Source organism: Pinus tabuliformis, chromosome 1_2, assembly GCF_031772625.1.
Source record: "Pinus tabuliformis cultivar Carrire ecotype Pingquan chromosome 1_2, CPIR1, whole genome shotgun sequence".
NCBI classification, from domain to species: Eukaryota; Viridiplantae; Streptophyta; class Pinopsida; order Pinales; family Pinaceae; genus Pinus; species Pinus tabuliformis.
In genome coordinates, this window is record NC_142298.1 from 248,489,626 (window position 1) to 248,507,438 (window position 17,813).

At 39.3% G+C, this 17,813-nt stretch overlaps 1 protein-coding gene across 3 annotated transcripts in view; it reads right to left on the reverse strand.

The window, feature by feature from the left end:
• Nucleotides 1-1,392: 1,392 nt before the first annotated feature.
• The window catches only part of TKI1 (TSL-kinase interacting protein 1), a 239,670-nt gene continuing 223,249 nt past the window's right edge, over nucleotides 1,393-17,813 (reverse strand). For all 3 annotated transcript variants that reach the window (XM_089394983.1, XM_089394984.1, XM_089394982.1), the window contains exon 13: nucleotides 1,393-2,204. In XM_089394983.1, the coding sequence (XP_089251109.1) occupies nucleotides 2,100-2,204 (105 nt within the window). In that variant the 3' untranslated portion in view covers nucleotides 1,393-2,099. The remainder of the gene's footprint in view (nucleotides 2,205-17,813) is intronic.

Sequence of the window (17,813 nt, forward strand, 5' to 3'; positions counted from 1 at the left end):
ATTCTACCACCAAAGACACGAGGGTAAACCATTTCAAAATTTTGCTTTGTTTTGTGTGAAATATAAAAAAATATATTTTGAAAAAGTTTTCAACATGGAATTACTATTCATAGAGAAATTAGTACTCTAATATTATTTTGATGACAATAATAATAAAAAACTTATTTCTTGTGAATAACATAATTGGTAAAAATTTATTCACGATGATTTCATACAGTGGTATATAATGGTAGAAGCTTGTCAAATTACAAAGACACTGATCTTGATTTACAGATGATGATACAAATAATTTTCAATTATTGTGATGAATTTCATATTACAACTTATATAAATTAAAAAATTCAGCCACTCTTGGTAATATTTGTAAATCAGACACCCTATTTGCTACCCAGATTAATCAAGTTAATAGAACACGTGGCAGTTAAAATTACCAATAATTATTAATATTTATTTCAGATTAATCATATTACTATTAATATTATGTATTGCTCACACTAATTGACTCTTCTGCTTACCTGATTCTAATCTTTACTATTAATCATCTGTCACTGCTAATGGTAATATTTGGGAATCAGAAATATTTTTCCTTCCTATATTAATCTTCTTATGAAGCTTTTGCTATTTAAAATAACAGTTAGATTACTTATACTTCAATTATTAATCTTATTACTCATAATAATTTGACTCCCTCCGAGATTTATGTTATTTTATGGTAAGATGGCATGAAATTGTTCTGCAATAACTATAACCAATTTCTACGTTTCCAACTAGTAACTGAAATCTTAAACCCATTATTTCATCCCTCAAAATCCTAAAGTTCTGCCTATCTGAAACTATCCAAGTAATATATACACGATCTCATTGCTTTCTAATATTTTTACAAGTTAATCAGGTAAAATTCCAACTAACGTGATCTGTTTCTTTTTTCATTTTTTTTATAATTTAGGTTGTAATCAATTTTGTCTCCTTTTTCAATATGATCTAAATGGGCAATCCAATTATTTTCCCTGTCCGCAGAGACCTAATGAAAGACATCCTCCCTTTGTGTGTTTGAATTATGACAGTGAAATGGATGTGAATTTTGAATATTCAAGATAATGGTTGTAAATATAGATAACTTTGGACTAGTTGACAATTAATCTATCGAATACACAAATTGGAGAAAAATCCATTGCTGTTTTCTACGGGAAATGCACATTCGAATTTAAATGCCTATGTAAAACAATCATACATATCATAGGTGACAACAAATGAGTTTTTCCACAACTTCAAATCTGAAAATGTTGCCTCAAACATAACATCAATTATCCAACGGTCATAACAGCAATTATATTTGAGCATTTGTGAAGTTCCTTCCACAAAACAAACAAAAACACAGAGAATCACACGCCCTGTCCACACATTCCTTTCTTCAAATGAATATCAGTGATTAATCCCCAGCATCCTGAATACTTACAATTCGTTTTTGTACAAAATGGTCAAGATCAGTTGAATGAGAAACACGGGATCTAAGATACCAAATTTCACTTTGGAAACAGAGAAATCAAAGCCCCCAACATCATTTTCTGTTTCAACACGTATGTTGATGTATTATACTCCCTATTTGTAAGAATCAACCCCTGCAATTACAGTTATATGCTTGAGTTGGACTAGAGCAGCAAGTTCAAAGTATCAAATCCATGACAAATCATTACAGATTGTCCTGAATTCCTATCAGAAAGAAAATTAGAAATTTTGTGCCAATATCTAAAGATCCTCCCATAACAAAAGATACCTAGAACAAATGAAAGCAGCTCAAGTAGGGCATTCTGGAAAGGCAATGCACTACATTTGTGCTTCCATGTTGCAGGCCTTATACAGAATGCAGAAATATTCCCATAAGAAAACACCTTCCAAAGTAGAGGTGCAAAAGGACTGAAGTATCAGCCACCCGTCGGCAATACCTCCAGGATTTTGATTTGGGATGAATCCTAGAAAAAACACCAGGTCATGACTCACTTGAAATTTGATAATATCAAGCAGCCAGGTAATTTCTGTAACACGACAAGAAAGAGTGGACTTGAATAATCCTCTACGAAATTGTACCAAGTGTATGAAATCTATCGTACACTTGCACCAACCAGAGGTAAGAGATTCGCTTCTGGATCAGCTCTAAGACATGCGTTATGTAAATTTAGAGAACCATTACTCCCAGACACCTGATCCTGTCAGAAATATAAAAATAATAAATTAAGAAAAGAGCATCCGGAGAATATACAATAATATGCACCATTTTCAACTAATAATAGTGTGCACCTTGCCTTTTGCAACTTGTGAATAGCCAACATTATCCTCCTAAACTAGCAACAAAAATTATTTACCTCGAAATTAGACAGTTTATAAATTCTTGAAAACCATTGGATCAAGTTTCACATATAAAACAAAGTATGATATATCGTTCTTGAGGATAGCTTTGAAAGAGTCCATGTAAAATCTAAACTACCCATTAGCAAAATAAATAGTAGGATATCATCTTAAAGAAAAAGGCATGCCCATTTGGGTGCAGGAGATTGGTTTGAGAACAAATATCAAAAGTGTCAATAATGTACTCTATGATGTATTTCTCCCAGAGAGAAAAAGGGTGCGGGACCATTGTTATGGTTTATAACAAAAGAAAACTACCAGTATAGCTAGGTTCCACCGGTGAAGTGGGGGCATTGTACAAGTTTCAACGATGACTGAAGAGATCCACAAAATCGCACAATTTAGTAATCGCATAAAAATAATGCACCATCCAATTAAACAATTTGAAATCCAAATAGGCAGATCATTGTTTTTCTCATTACTAAATCAAAATCAAAATACAATAACACATCCATACACCACCATCATTTTACATGATCAAAAGTTTTATATGACAATTTCAACTTGATATGGCCTTAGACATGTTATGTATGATACAAAAGTTAAACACAATTTCAACTTGATATGGCCTTAGACATGTTATGTATGATACAAAAGTTAAACACATATTACAGGGAGCAAACCACTTACTGATTCAAGATGCATCTTTGCCTTTTTTACTTCCAAACAGTTCCAAAAGCTAAAACTAGCTCCCTTTAGCGATTCAAGATGAACCTCTAATATTTCAAGCACAAAAAATTGTAGCAAATCCTCACTAAGTCATCGCTTTGTGGCTGTTCTTGTTTCTCCTTCTGAAAAATTAGGGCTTTAAGAATGGGAAAAGGCAATTGGGACCCATCTACTGAAAACAAAGGAAACTAGAGAATCCTACTTTTAGCATTTTTTATTGGAATCACTAGGTACCATAGGGAATGCTTGGGCATCCCTCATGGAATCAAGGTGTTGATTTTCTAGTGGTCAGGTAGACTAGAACAATTTTCTATCTGATAACTAATTCCAATGATACATTTCCTTTTTAAACTTCATCAAGTAGTTACACTTCCAAAAATTTCAACCATTAAGAACAGTAGAGCAATAGGGGTCACAATGTGTTGAGAAATGTAACTAGTATCACTCTTCGTAATTGTAATTGAGTCATGATGTAATGTATTTGTCAAAAGAAAAGAATTTTTTATTGTAAAAGAAAATTGACTTGTTAAAGCATGGGTTTCATGCTTGGGTCACTGGTCAATAGGTCAAAGCACCCATTGTGTGCTCTAGGAATTTTGTATTGAGTCAAAGTCAAAATCATCATGTAAAAGACCCTTCTTATCAAAGGAATAAAATTATATTGATGTAATTTGGTCATCTTCTCCACCTCCACCAAGTCAGCCTTGCCTCTCAAGTCGGCCTCTTTAACAGCCTAGTCGGCCTCATGAGGGGGCAGTCCACCTTGTAAAGACTATATATAAAGGAGCATTTGACCTTGTGAAGATTAACCAACTATCATCTATTCGATCTGCAATTTCTATTGAAAAAGGAAGTTCGAAGAGGCATAAAAGGAAGAGCTACCTATGAAAGAGAATGAAAGAATAGGACCAAGGTTTGCTAAAGATATTACAGGACCGAAGTTTGCTAGTATAAGTGCAGGTCCGAAAGTTTTGCTACTATGACTGCAGGAGCCGAAAGTACAGGATGACAGAGAGGGTTGAGACCCTTGTACACACACGTTATTGAAGAGTTGTTTGATGTTGAATTGTGAAGAAATAAACCAGAAGATGATTGATCTGCTTGGAAGGATCACTCGATGGATAAAGGGAGGTCTTGGTCTAGGTCAAAGGGTCTTGGATTGTCACAACTTGATTTGATTCCACTAAAGGGAGAGTTTGACTGGGTTTTGCCCTGGCTTAGACCCTATCTGGTGTCTTTGTGATCTTCTTGTTTGGCATTTGTCTTGATGGTGAAAAGAACATAATAATAATGATGAAAAACTAATATAATCACAAGAACTTGTCAAAATATAAGAGAAATCAAACTATATTCTGCCCTAGATTTACCAACATGGTATCAGAGCTTGGTTCATTGGCATAAGGGCAGTTAGAAGGTCACAACAGTAGTAGAAGGCTTCAAGACAAGGGAGATAGGTGAGTTATAGAGGACCGAGCTCCTAGAGGAAAGAAGAACGAGTTTTGGGTACATTTATAAGCTCTTACGACAATGACTAGGCCGCAGGCCTGAAATAGGAGATCGAGAGGTTTTGAGGAGACTAGAGGCTCTGTTCCAGAGGACCGAGAATCTAATCCACTAGCCTAAAGTACGTCGAGACTCCTAAGAAGAAAAGTGAAGTTTTGTGCCTTAATTATAAGGTCTGAAATCACTAAAAGAATTCTAACCCTATGACATTTCAGAAATCCAAAGGTCTAGAATTATACGCATACTTGTGGGCTATGAAACCAGATTCATCCCCCAAGCCCGTCGTGTCCCAAATTTGGTGAATCGGGCACGATTCGGGCAGATTCGACTCCGAAAATCGGGATTCATCGTGTTCGATCAGACACGACGAATCCCGATTTACGGATTCAAATCCGGAAAAAGGGATGTCGCACGGCGTTATAAAGGCATTTTTTGCCTTTCTATTTGCACATTCACTTGTTTAGTTTGTTGTGGGTTTGTTGTGGGTGTTTGGGAGCAAGGAGCAAAGGGTGTGGGAGTATTTTCAAGGAGATTCAAGCAAAAGGTAAGTGTATTTTCTCTCTTCTTTTTTTTGCATTTTTATTACAACAGTTTGCATGTGCATAGCTTTTACAAATTTGTGCATTTTTTGTTTTTTTTTTTACAGCGTTCATGGCTCAATCAAGGGTAGCAGGGAAGGGGCAAAGGAAGGGGAAGAATGTCCCCATTGGAGATGCCCCTCCTTTCCCAATTTCATCAGTGTCTGCAAGTGTTCCCTTTATTGCAAGTGGGGTTGCAACAGCGGCTTCAAATGTTGAGGGAAGACTTCCTCCTCAAGGTAACAAATATCCCTTGTGGAAATATGTCACAAGAGAGCAAAGGCCACCTAGCAAGGTGAAGGGAGGTTGCAATGTGAGTTGGAAATGCAACTATTGCCACAATAATTTCACGAGCACATATTTTTGTGTGAAAGGTCATTTGTTGGCTTTATCAGGTTGTGGAATTGAAGCTTGTACAAATGTGTCTTTACCAAAGAGGAAAGAAATGCTAAGAGAGTCCAATGTTGGTATGGAAAATGTGGCTGCAAAATATAAAAATAAAAACCAAGAATGATGACTCCCTTCCACTCTTGAGGAAAAGCAGCAACAAATTCCCATTTGAGAGTTCTGGTGGGGAACAAGCAATGAAAAGAAAGGCAATTTCACTTGGTCCAATGAATAAGATTTTTCAAAAGGAAAAACGGGAAGAGTTTGATCTCACCATTGCCTTTTTTTCTATCAAAACTTCATATCCTTTAATTTTGCACACTCACCTCTATTTATTGAGATGTGTCGAGCTCTAACTCAAGGAGATCCATCAAGGTATGCGCCTCCTGGGTCAAAAGAAGCTTAGAACCACATTGTTGACGAAGGTAGAAAAAGAGGTGGAAAAAATGCTTGAACCTATTAAAGCATCATGGTCAACATCTGGGGTTAGCATTGTTTTTGATGGATGGACAGATACAACACAGCACCCGATCATCAACTTCATGGTGTCTTCCTTGAATGCTCCAATTTTCTTGAAAGCAGTGGATGCACTTGGACAATACAAAGATGCAAAATAGACGGGTGGGTTGTTTATTAAAGTTATTGAAGATGTAGGTGTTGATTCTTGTGTGCAAATCATTACAGATAATGCACTTGTTTGCAAGGTTGTTGGCATGATTGTGGAAGCTAAATATCCACAAGTGTTTTGGACACCTTGCATTGTCCATTCATTGAACTTAGCACTTAAATCTATTGCTTCTAATCTGCTTTGGAGTGGTATCATTATTGAGGATGCACAACATATCCGTAACTTTGTAGAAAATCATGCAAATGCCCTCACTATCTACAAGGAATACATCAACCTATCATTGTTGAAGATTGTGGATACACGGTTTGCCTCTTCATTCCTCATGTTGAAGAGGTTGAGGGAGGTCAAGACTGCTCTTGGGGCCATGGTTATTTCATAGTTTTGGTCTTTTTGGAGAAAGACAGATCAAGCAGCCCCTAAAAGAGTGAAGGACACAGTGTTAAATGATGCTTGGTGGGAGAGGGTAGATCTACTTATTCATATCATGGACCCTATCATTTCTTTGCTTCGATTTGCAGATACAGACCAACACATCCAAGGAGAGGTTTACGAGGGATGGGATTCCATGATTGATTATGTGAGGAGCATTATTTTACAGAGTGAGTGCCCCGAGTATGAGACATCATCAGAGGCTGCCTTCACCATTATATAGTATATTCTTGTCAACAAATGGGACAAGAATTGCACACCTTTATATTGTTTGGCTCACTCATTGAACCCAAAATACTACAGCGATGAGTGGTTAAATGGTGGAACTTCTTGCAGATTCCCTCCTCACATGGATGGTGAAATCTCACAGGGGAGGAAATATGCATTCAGGCAAGTTTTTCAAGATCGAGCATCCCTTGATGAGGTGGAGGATGCCTTTGCAAAGTTTTCCATTGGCACTACTAGATTTGCAGGATATGATCTGGTTAGAGACAGGGGGCTAAGAAGCCTTATTCTTGGTGGGCAAATCACGGGGCAACAAGCCCTCCTCTACAGCAGTTAGCCATGAGGCTCCTCTTTCTGGTGACTTCATCCTCTTGTTGCAAGAGGAATTGGAGCACATATGGGAATTTGTATAGTGTCAAGAAGAACAGGCTTGAGCAGTCCAGGGCAGAGACAATGGTGTATTTGCACACCAACCTTGGTCTTATTTACATGCAGAGATATGAGTAGTTGAAGGGAAAGACAAAGATGTAGGATGTCTTTCCTGATGATGTTGAGTTGGCATTGGCCAACTTGGATCTCAATGATCCAATGCTAGAGCCTATCAAATTTGAGGATGGTGATATTTTAGAGGGGTCATCTTCCACACTAGCAGATGCAAAGATGACTTTGGATACAGAGGAGAAGGATGTAGCAGAGGAGAGCAGTGGTGACCATGATGATGAGGACAGTGATGCTAATTTTGATGATGACTATAAGGATTGATGATTCATAAGTCATGAGCTACCTACTTCCTTGACGCTTGTATACTTGTAGACTTGTAGTTGTAGTTGTTTTGTATTTGCTATTACTATTACTATTTTCCATTGGCATAGCACTACCTATGTAAATAGTAACACATTTTGATTTTGACAACTTAATGAGAAAACTATAGTATCTTTATCTTACTATCTTGTCTTTCTCCTATTGGATCATTGATGAATTGAGTATGTATTACAATTTATGATTTATCATTTAAGTCACAATTGTAATTGTAATTTTGTATGCATTATGTTACTTTGTAAAACTTACATCTAGATGAAGATCTATGTTTGAATCAATGAATTTGTATCATGACTGAGAATTTGTGTAAGAAATATCTAATTGTTAATATATATATATATATATATATATATATAACGTATCCGAACATGTCCTGTTCCGGGAGGTCAACATGTCTGTATCTGACACTCGAATCCCCGTATTCGTTGAATCCCAAATCCCCGTGTCAGGTGACTTAGCTTGTGCGTGTCCAAACCAAGTAAAATGTCTCACTGTAAAAAGTCGTTTCAAGCCAGCAAAGAGATATCTTGTTAATAAGACAGGATCAAACTGTTTAGAAACATTATAGGCCTAGTTGGAAGTTTGAATTTGGAGTCTCTATCACACAGAAAAGGAGTCGAGATTCCTATTGCAGACCTATGCATAGAGAAGACCAAGACCGAACTATTTAAACCCATTTTGGAAGGCCTATCACTGAGCCATAGTTACTACATAAAAGTCGACATTCTTGAAGTGAAGGACACACTCTGGTGGGTACATATATACATGTAATCTGAGCTTGAACAGTGGAATAGGAAGCCGACTTGAAATGTCTCCTCAGTGTTTGATAAAATAGGGTATACAACAGTTGATGAGACCTATAGCAGCCTCTTCTCCTACGAAGTTTATCATCCTGAGGCTCGAACCTATAACAACTCTCTTGCATCACACATTGAGTTATTTTGAGCATATTAATAAAATAGAAAGGTGTTAAAATTGGAAACTATAGCCAAATTCTACTTTGGACGACTCATTTGATGGAGATGATTGTTGCATTGAATTCCTCTTTTCGAGAGGACCAAAATCGACCTAAAGATCATCAAATTTGGACAAGGGAAAATATATTTTTGAGGTCAAGCCCACACATCTGCAATTTGTCAAGGTCGGCCACATCATCATGTAGGCTCATAAAGCCCAATAGACGTATCACTTCACCCTTAACGACATGTATAAATATAAGTGACCTCAAACCTCATTTGGCATCTCACTCACTCACACATTCTTCTCTCTCCTCATCTGATTGGTTCATATAGCTATTGGGCAGCTCTTCATCTCACACGTGTGGTTGGAAAGGAGGACGAATTTTTGGGTAGATTATAAGGCCGAAATTTCAGAGTTGTTGCAAGGTTTGACCAACGTTTACCAGGCACTTTGATTTATCCTTTGACTGTGATTTTTGTGGGAAAATTTCGTTTTTAGCAAGTCGTATTGTTTGGCACAGAAACTGAGAATGTCTGGGCACTTTGACCTGAATTGACCATAGGCATGTTTGATCGCAGATTTGACTTCAGTTTGACTATTGTTTTGATCATTGTTTTGGGCTCACTTTGACCAACGAAGGAGGTCGAGCTTGACTACCTTTGACAGAGCTTCAAAGGGGATGTTTTACTGTTGCATTGACCATCTTTGACTTTCTAGTTAGGGCAAAATTTGCCTGCAGTTGGTTGCATATTTGACAATGCTATTTTGACTTTGATTTGGCAAGTCAATTCTGACTTTTTGTACTCTCTCTTTGCTGAACATTTAATAAAATAATAAGAAGAATTGATCAAAGGGTTCTCCCCATCTTGGGGTTTTCCCTAGTATCCGCCAAACCAGGTGTTCTCATCTTGGCTTGTCTTATGCATTTTGTTATTCATGTTCGATCTACGATTACTGTCAATGTGATTTATGGTTAATGTGATTGTTATTGGAAATCTAAATTGGAAAGTCCAATTGTCATTGGGTTGCTAAAGGACATTGAAGTAATTGTGCTAGGCATAGAACATACCATTGTTAACTAAAATTAACATGGTATCACAGCTCATGTTAAGACAAAGCCCAAGCAAGAGAGAGAAAAGCAATCACTAAGAGAGATCCGTTGGACAAGATTATTAGACAAGTCTCCATGGCTTCTACATCCTACTTCAAGACCAAGGACAAGCTCAATCACAAATCTAAATATCATGCATGGAAAATGACTTTGGACTTGACTTTGGAAAAGCATGATGCAATGGATAATGTGCATGGAAAAGTGATGGAGCCTCCTTCAAATGCACTTGTTGTTGCGAAGACGAAGTATAAGAAAGGTGAGGCCAAAGCTAAGAAAATTATCATATCTCCATTCAAAAGCATTTGGTTGCTTATATTTCTGATTTAGAAACATCTAACAAGATATATGATAAGTTGGATGGGATATTCAAAGTTAACAATGCAAATCAAATCCTCTTTCTCAAAAACAAGTTGAAGGACATCAAAATGAATAAAGAGGAGTCTCTCTAATCCTATTTCATGAGAATAACTCAAATCAAGAATGATCTACTATCTATTGGAGAAGTTATTGCTGATAGAGAGCTCACTCTTATTGCACTTGGAGGTCTTACAAGACCTTGGGATGTATTTGTCACCACTATTCTCAATAATGATAGGATAACTGGTTTCGATGAGTTATTGGCTAGATGCACTCAAGAGGAGACTAGGATGATAGAGAGAAACAAGCCCTCAAATGGAAATGAACCTACTGCCTTCTCCGTTCATGCAAAAAGGAAGAATAATGCTGGTCCAAGAAGTCAAGGTCGAGGGTTCAAGAAGGGATTCAAGGAAGGAAGAAACGGAAGGTGCTACAATTGCAACAAATTTGGACACTATGCTAGGGAGTGACCTCACAAGAAGAATACTCCAAGGGATGATGACAACAACCACAACAATTTCAAAGGCAATGGAAATCAAAGGAACAACGAGTTCAACAACAAAGGAAAGACGAATGCTCTCGCTGCTCGAAATGGTAATGGTCTAACTCCCAAAAGGAAGAGAAATACCATGAAAGTAATATTGTAGAAAAACAAGATGAGTTTTATCTTATTTCCGCTCTATGTACTGCCTCTCCTCCAAACACATTGGATCATTGGTTGATTGATAGTGGAGCCTCAAGGCACTTCACTCGGTGAAAGGAATCCCTCTCAAATTTGGTTGAAAAAAAGACTAATCAAGAGATCATGCTTGGAGATAAAGCAACCTACCCCGTGAAAGGGATAGGTACTATCAACTCTTCACTTGAATCAGGGTCAAACCATTCATCTACAAGAAGTATTATATGTGCCCGATTTGAAGAAGAACCTAGTGTGTATTTCTGCAATGGAAGATAAAGGCTTCAAGGTAGGGATTCATTGTTGGAAAGGTACGTATTTGGCAAAGAAACAATAAAGATGCACTTACTCTTGTATTTAGGGTTGATGGTCTCTATCAAATTGGTTAAAGTCCTTGGGAGCTTTGGCAAGTGATACTTCACTTAAATCTAAGCTATGTCATCGAAGATTCGCCCATTTACATTACAAAGCCTTACCCGGGGTAAGGAAGATGGTCATAGGTATGCCTGAGTTTAACATGAATCATGATGGTGTTTGGCAGGGTTGTGCAGCTAGAAAACTTACAAAGGGACCATTCCCTTCTAGTGAAAGCAAGACTATCGATATTCTTCAATTATTCCATTCCAATCTATCTGGTATGTTGCATGTAACATCGTTGGGAGGATATTTATATTATGCAATCTTTGTGGATGACTTCTCACGCAAAACATGGATCTATTTCTTAAAGAAGAAGGATGAAATGTTCAAATGGTTATGTTCTTTCAAAGCCTTGGTGAAAAATCAAACAAGGAAGAAGATCAAATTATTGAGGACCGACAATGGAACCAAATATGAATCAAATGAATTCAATGGCTTTTACAGAGAGGCTGACATTAAGAGGGAGACAATCGTTCCATACATTCCTGAGCAAAATGGAGTTGTTGAAAGGAAGAACTGAACAATCATGGAAGCCAACCGTGCCATGCTCCATGATCAAGGCCTACCAAAGTTCTTTTGGGGAGAAGCTTCCAACATTGTCGTGTATGTTCAAAATAGGACCCTGCATCGAGCATTGGATTTCAAGGCACCTAATGAGGTCTTCACTGGTAAGAAACCTAATGTTTCTCATTTTAGAACATTTGGTTGTCCTATGTATTTTCATGTTCCTAAAGAGAAAAGAAACAAGTTAGAAGCATATGGGAAGAAGGGTATATTCGTTGGCTACAGTGAAAATTCAAAGGCATATAGAATCTGTGTGCCTGGTCAAAGAGATGTGGAAGTGAATCGTGATGTTACCTTTGATGAAGACAATGCCCTTGGGAAAGCAAGAGATCTCCCTATCCCAAGGAAGGGTAATGATGATGCTACAAGGAAAAAAATAAATAAATAAATAAAATAATAATAATAATAAATAAATAATAAATAATAAATAAATAAAAATAAAATAAAATAAATTAATTAATTAATTAAAAAAAAATATATATATATATATATGAACCTCTAACAGATGAACCTATGCCCGATGTTGATGGTCCAATGGATCCTATTGATCCACCTCCGAGTGATCCCTCTACCTCTAGGAAACGACCTTTATGCCTCAAAGATACTCTCAAAGATGTTGAAAGACATACTACTTCAAGAGGGGCATTTCGTGAAAGTAAGAAGCCGAACAAGTATCAAAGGTAGATGGTTGCTATGAGTACTATTGTTCAATCTAAACCATGCACATTTGAAGAAGCCATAAAGCACCAAGTTTGGAAAGATGTGATGAATGAGTATGAATCGATCATGAAGAATGATGTCTGGGACAGTGTTGCACGAAGCGCCCCCCCCCCCCCCGGTTCCAAGCCCCGAAGCGCGTCCCGTACGGAAGCGCCTAGGAAGCTTGGCCGGAAGCGCGCTTCCAAAATTTTTAGACGCTTCCTGGAAATTTGGAAGCGCTGGCGCTTCCGAAGCGCGCTTCGTACGACGCTTCCCAGACGCTTCCCAGGCGCTTCCCAGACGCTTCCCAGACGCTTCCGTACGCTTCCAGAAAAGCTTCCGGAAAAGCATTTAGAAAATCGTTTTTTTTTCAATTTTTTTTTAAATTTTAGGTGAGTTTGCTTGTTGGGGGTGGGTCCACCTTGGGTTAGGGTGACAAATGAAAGCAAAAAAAAAAATAAATATAGCAGATGCTCCCTCATGGTAATGTTAAATTCTTAAAGTAAAAGTGACATTCTCCTTTATTTTTCATTTTCATCCTTTTACTTAAATTTTTAACATTACCATGAAATGACTCAGAATGTTTGAGAGTGGTTCCAGAATCCAGCCTCATTGGACTTCATATGGAGAAAATAGAATTTCATATCCTATTCAAAATTCAGCAGACTTAACAGTTTTCAGGTATTCAGGATCAATGGGATTGTGGCATTTCATTAGATTATATCAAGTATGAAGGTATGCGATTAGCATTTAATCAAGAGCACCAAGCCCTATATGTACCCTGGTGTTGGTGGTGTTAATTGTTGAACTCCTTTGTCACGCGGCACGCCCTTAGCAAAAAATTACCTTTCAATCAAGTCAAAATCATCGATCAAACATGTTAAGCTTTTTCTACCATATTTTAAGTCTTGAATTAGGTAGTTTGATCAAAATTGGGCAATGTTGACTAATATCCCTAGACAATCGAGGTAGAGGCAAAGGCTAGACAAGAGGAGAAGAATCTAGATTCTAGATCATTAATGTACAATGGATGTTATATCTATCTTGATTTATGCAAAAATATGCATGTTTTCATGTCTTCTACAATTAATTTGGTATTTGGGATGTTTGTTTTGAGTATAAATGCAAAAAAATATATATATATATAGCAGACGCTTCCGCGGACGCTTCGCTTCCTAGATTTTTGGAAAATGACGCTTCGGCGTCCCCGCTTCCAAAAAACGCTTCCGCTTCGCTCCCGCTTCGTGCAACATTGGTCTGGGATGTGGTGCCTAAACCCAAGGACAAGTCCATTGTCACCTCTAAATGGCTTTACAAAATCAAACATGGAGTTGATGGGAGTGTTGAAAAATATAAGGCCATGTTTGTTGCTCGAGGCTTCTCTCAAAATGGAGTCGACTATGACGAAATATTTGCACCGTTGCCCAAGACTACTTTCTTGCATGGCACGCTTAAGGAGGAAGTCTACTTGGAACAACCTCAAGGGTTCGAAGTACAAGATCAAAGGACACATGTATGCAAGTTGAAGAAAGCCCTTTATGGGTTAAAGCAAACTCCTTGGGCTTGGTACGAGAGGATAGACAACTATCTTATGCAGCTGGGATTTATGCGGAGCTATGCTGATTTGTTGGCAGTGGTGGACCCGCCAACATGTCAGTGGATCTCCCCAATAAGAAGTCCCAACTAGACTTCGGACCGTTTGGTGTAGGAGTCCCAGCAGTGGGTCGTACGGTATCGCCTTGACCGCGGTTGCGCGCAGAGGCAAGCAAGATGTCCTTATTGGTAGCAAGGGTGTGACCAGCGTAGCAAGCCAAGGAAGGTGCATGAAACGTTCTAACACACGAAAAGTGGGATAAGTGTGCCCCTTGGAAACCTATGGAAACACACAACTTGGAAGAGAACACACAAGCAAAGATACATCACAAGCTGAAAGGCAAGTGAACCTGCAATCCAAAGTGATGGTTAAACCAAAAGCACATCTCAACCAAATTCATAAATACATATATAGAAAGAGTCCATACATACATGCATAAGCAAACATATACATATATCTTTAGTGTAACCAAGACAGCTGAAATACAATAACAACATATGCATGAAATGTGTTGGATTTGTTATATTAAGAAAGTGAAAGTTCCAATCATACACACAACTATGTCCAACTACTAGTCCTGACAACGGAACGTTATAGTCATTGTCGCCTACTCCTCCAAAGAGATATACTAGCTCTGCACTATGGAGAAGCCAAACCTCTTTACAATACAGTCCAAGCTTTCTCTAAGATAAACCTATAGGAAGCTTGGCTCCCAAAAGCCTCTACAATGAGTTATGAGTTTCTATAAATAGCAAAGGGTGGGGTGACCCTTGACATTCCCCTTTGTGACTCTTCACCTACCCTCATGACTCTTCAACTGCTACACGACTGTTACATTCGACCGTCAACACTTGGTCTTTCACTTTTACAAGATGTTACATTACAATCTGCACATGTACCCATGTGAGAAAAAATAGGCTTGAGCAAGCCATGCAAGCTATCACTAAACCTCAGACAATTGTGGGAAGACCAATTGTTCGACATCCTCACGATGATCGATGGTAGTGAACTAATGCCAAGCTTGGTATTCTGTGATGGTGTCTGCGTACTCAAAGGTGACATCCTACTGAAAGCGAACTCTTGCCTCTATTGCATCCGAGTACACTGCTTTGGCTCCTCTGTCCAACTCGTATGATAACATGTGCATCGTAGTCTTGAGTGTAGTCGGACCAACAACATACTGATGCATAGTGTCTGCGCTGATCTCCAAGTGTGTGTTGGTGGCTATGCATGTCAACTCATCAAAGTACATATCCTGCTCCAATCGGACTTGGTTCTTGTCTTCGCCTCAGTGAGTGTACCAATGGATGGGATCGCATGCACGCACTGTCGCACACAATGACATCCATGCTCCTGAACACCCGTGTATGCGACCGACAGGAATACTCACCCTGTCTTCTCTATGCCAGCTGCTGGGATGGGTCCATAACCTATATGAGCGCAATTTCATCAATCTGTGCATGTTGTGCCTCCTGCTGTACCTGTTCCTGTTTCACTTCCTTCTCTTGTTTGTGCAGCTTCTATTCTTCACTGAGTTGTTGCTTCAACACCTACAACTCCTTCCTTGTTTCTCTCTCTGCCTTTGTGCGATCCTCTTATCACGTTGTCGCCTCATAGCCTCAATCTCCAAAGCTGCTTTCATCATGAGTGGATCTGCTTTGAACTTGCAACTTTTCTCCACCTCTGCGTTGTCAACAACCTTCCTCTTGCATTTGTCACACACAGGTCTACTACCCTCTGCTACTGCTGATGGTGTTGCTCGCTACAATGTTGCTGCCATTTCATCTTGATATCCTTGTCTATGAATGGCTTGGTGTCTTCATAGATAGGCAAGCTCATAGACACTTGCTCAATTGTATCTCCAGTTGCACTCTCAACAGTGTCCTTCGACTCTGCTCTCCTGGAGGCCATTGTACATGTACTGTTGAGAGGCAGACGAACACCTGTGATACTTGGAGACATAGCAACACTCATGGTGAGCAATTTGTCAGTTGAAAACCAAAACAAATTGGAGGGTTGTCATGCAACATACCTGTGTGATTGATTGTGAAGATTGTGCAATTTTCACCAGGAGGCTGGGAGACTGACTGCCAAAATTGCGCAAGGCATAATCTAGGCTGTCAGGAGGCTGACTGACTGTTGGAACTGCACAACGCACAGTCTAGTCTAACATGCCGAGGACTGAAACTACGCAATGCGCAATTTCAGTCAGCAGTGACATGCAAGCCCAGGGACTGCATTGTGCAATTTTCTGGGTCAACAGGGCACTGCCTCCCAAAATTGCGCAGAGCAAGCCTGGAGGTCAGTGCTAGTGAGGTTTACGCAGTTTCTGGAGGGAAAGTTGAGCCTTCACTTGCAGAAATGTGCATCGTTGTCTGGGCAAGGCAAGGTCCGAGACAAGGCAGCGCAAACCTGCCAACGGGCGACTGAAAACATGAAAAGGTTTAGATGCATGGCGAGACTGAGTGTAAGCAAGAGTAAATGATCATGCATGTAAACAGTGAGTGCAAGATTGAGAAAACGAGAAAGCGAGCATGTGTGTGAAGCGACTCGCCGCAATGGCGACCGTCAGTGCAGAAACAGTGTCGTGCATGCAACAGCAGTGAGATGCAAAGAAAAACTGAAACAGTGCTTCTACAAGCTAACATGCATCAAAACAACAGCAAGCGTTCATTGAAATCAAGCAGACAACACTTACACAAAGCGAAATACAAAAAGCGACAAAAACGCAGCACAAGACATGAAAAGCAGAATTACCCTAAAACAGTTGAGTTGAATGTGCCGAAGATTCCTAAATGCGATGTGAGATGTCAGCGCTGCAAGATCGATGTAAGGGATCAGCTCTGCAGCGTCCGATACATAAGTTTTGATAAGATTGAGGTTATGAAGTGCATGCCACAAATCTAGGAAAAAGCGACACTTGGCGGGAGGCTTCTAAATGATCTTTGCATGTAACCTCCAGCTGCTAAAATAGATCCCTAAAATCTAGGGATGCCTTTTGCATGTTGCCCTTTTGCTATTTCAGGAAAAGCAGTGCATGCAAGTCAAGATAGCTCAGTCCCGAAGGGGACCGGTCGACCTAAAGGCAGATGCAGTAGTCTACAAGCCTAGGAAAGGGATTTGCATGGTTTCTGGGCTAAGCAAGCCTGGTTGTCCCTCAGGCATTGCACAATTTCTGGGGTCAACGGCTCACTGATTCCCAGAATTGCGCAATTTCTGAGTTGAAGCCCAATGTTGGGCTAGATTGCGCATTTTCCTGAGGGAGGGTTGCCTGGCTAGATTGCGTAATTCTACAGCTCAGCGGGCAGCCCAGCAGGATTGCACAATTTCTGTAGGGAAGGTTGGTTCCCCTCCAGAATTGCGCAATTTTCAAAGGGGGCATCTCAGCAAGAGATTTGCCTAAGCCTGGAATGATAGCCTGCAGGTGGGAGACAAACAAGTTGACATGCACAAGCTGTTGAGCTACTGAAACTCAGTTGAAGCCTATGTACTTGGCACTGCAAGACATGCTGCTAAGGACAGTTGGTTGGGAGGCTCCAAATGAAGCTAAGGCAAAATTTGGAATGTTGTTGTAGCCACTACAACATGATCCTAACTTACACTTCAAGGTTGAAAAGGACATGCCTCTCATTTTTGTCCTTTATGTTGATGATCTCTTTCTGACAGGTGCATACCCTCTCATTTATCAATACAAGAGGGAGTTGACTTCCGAGTTTGAGATGAAAGACCTAGAACTGATGCACTACTTCCTAGGCCTGGAGGAATGGCAAAATCCAGGTGAGATTTTCCTTTCT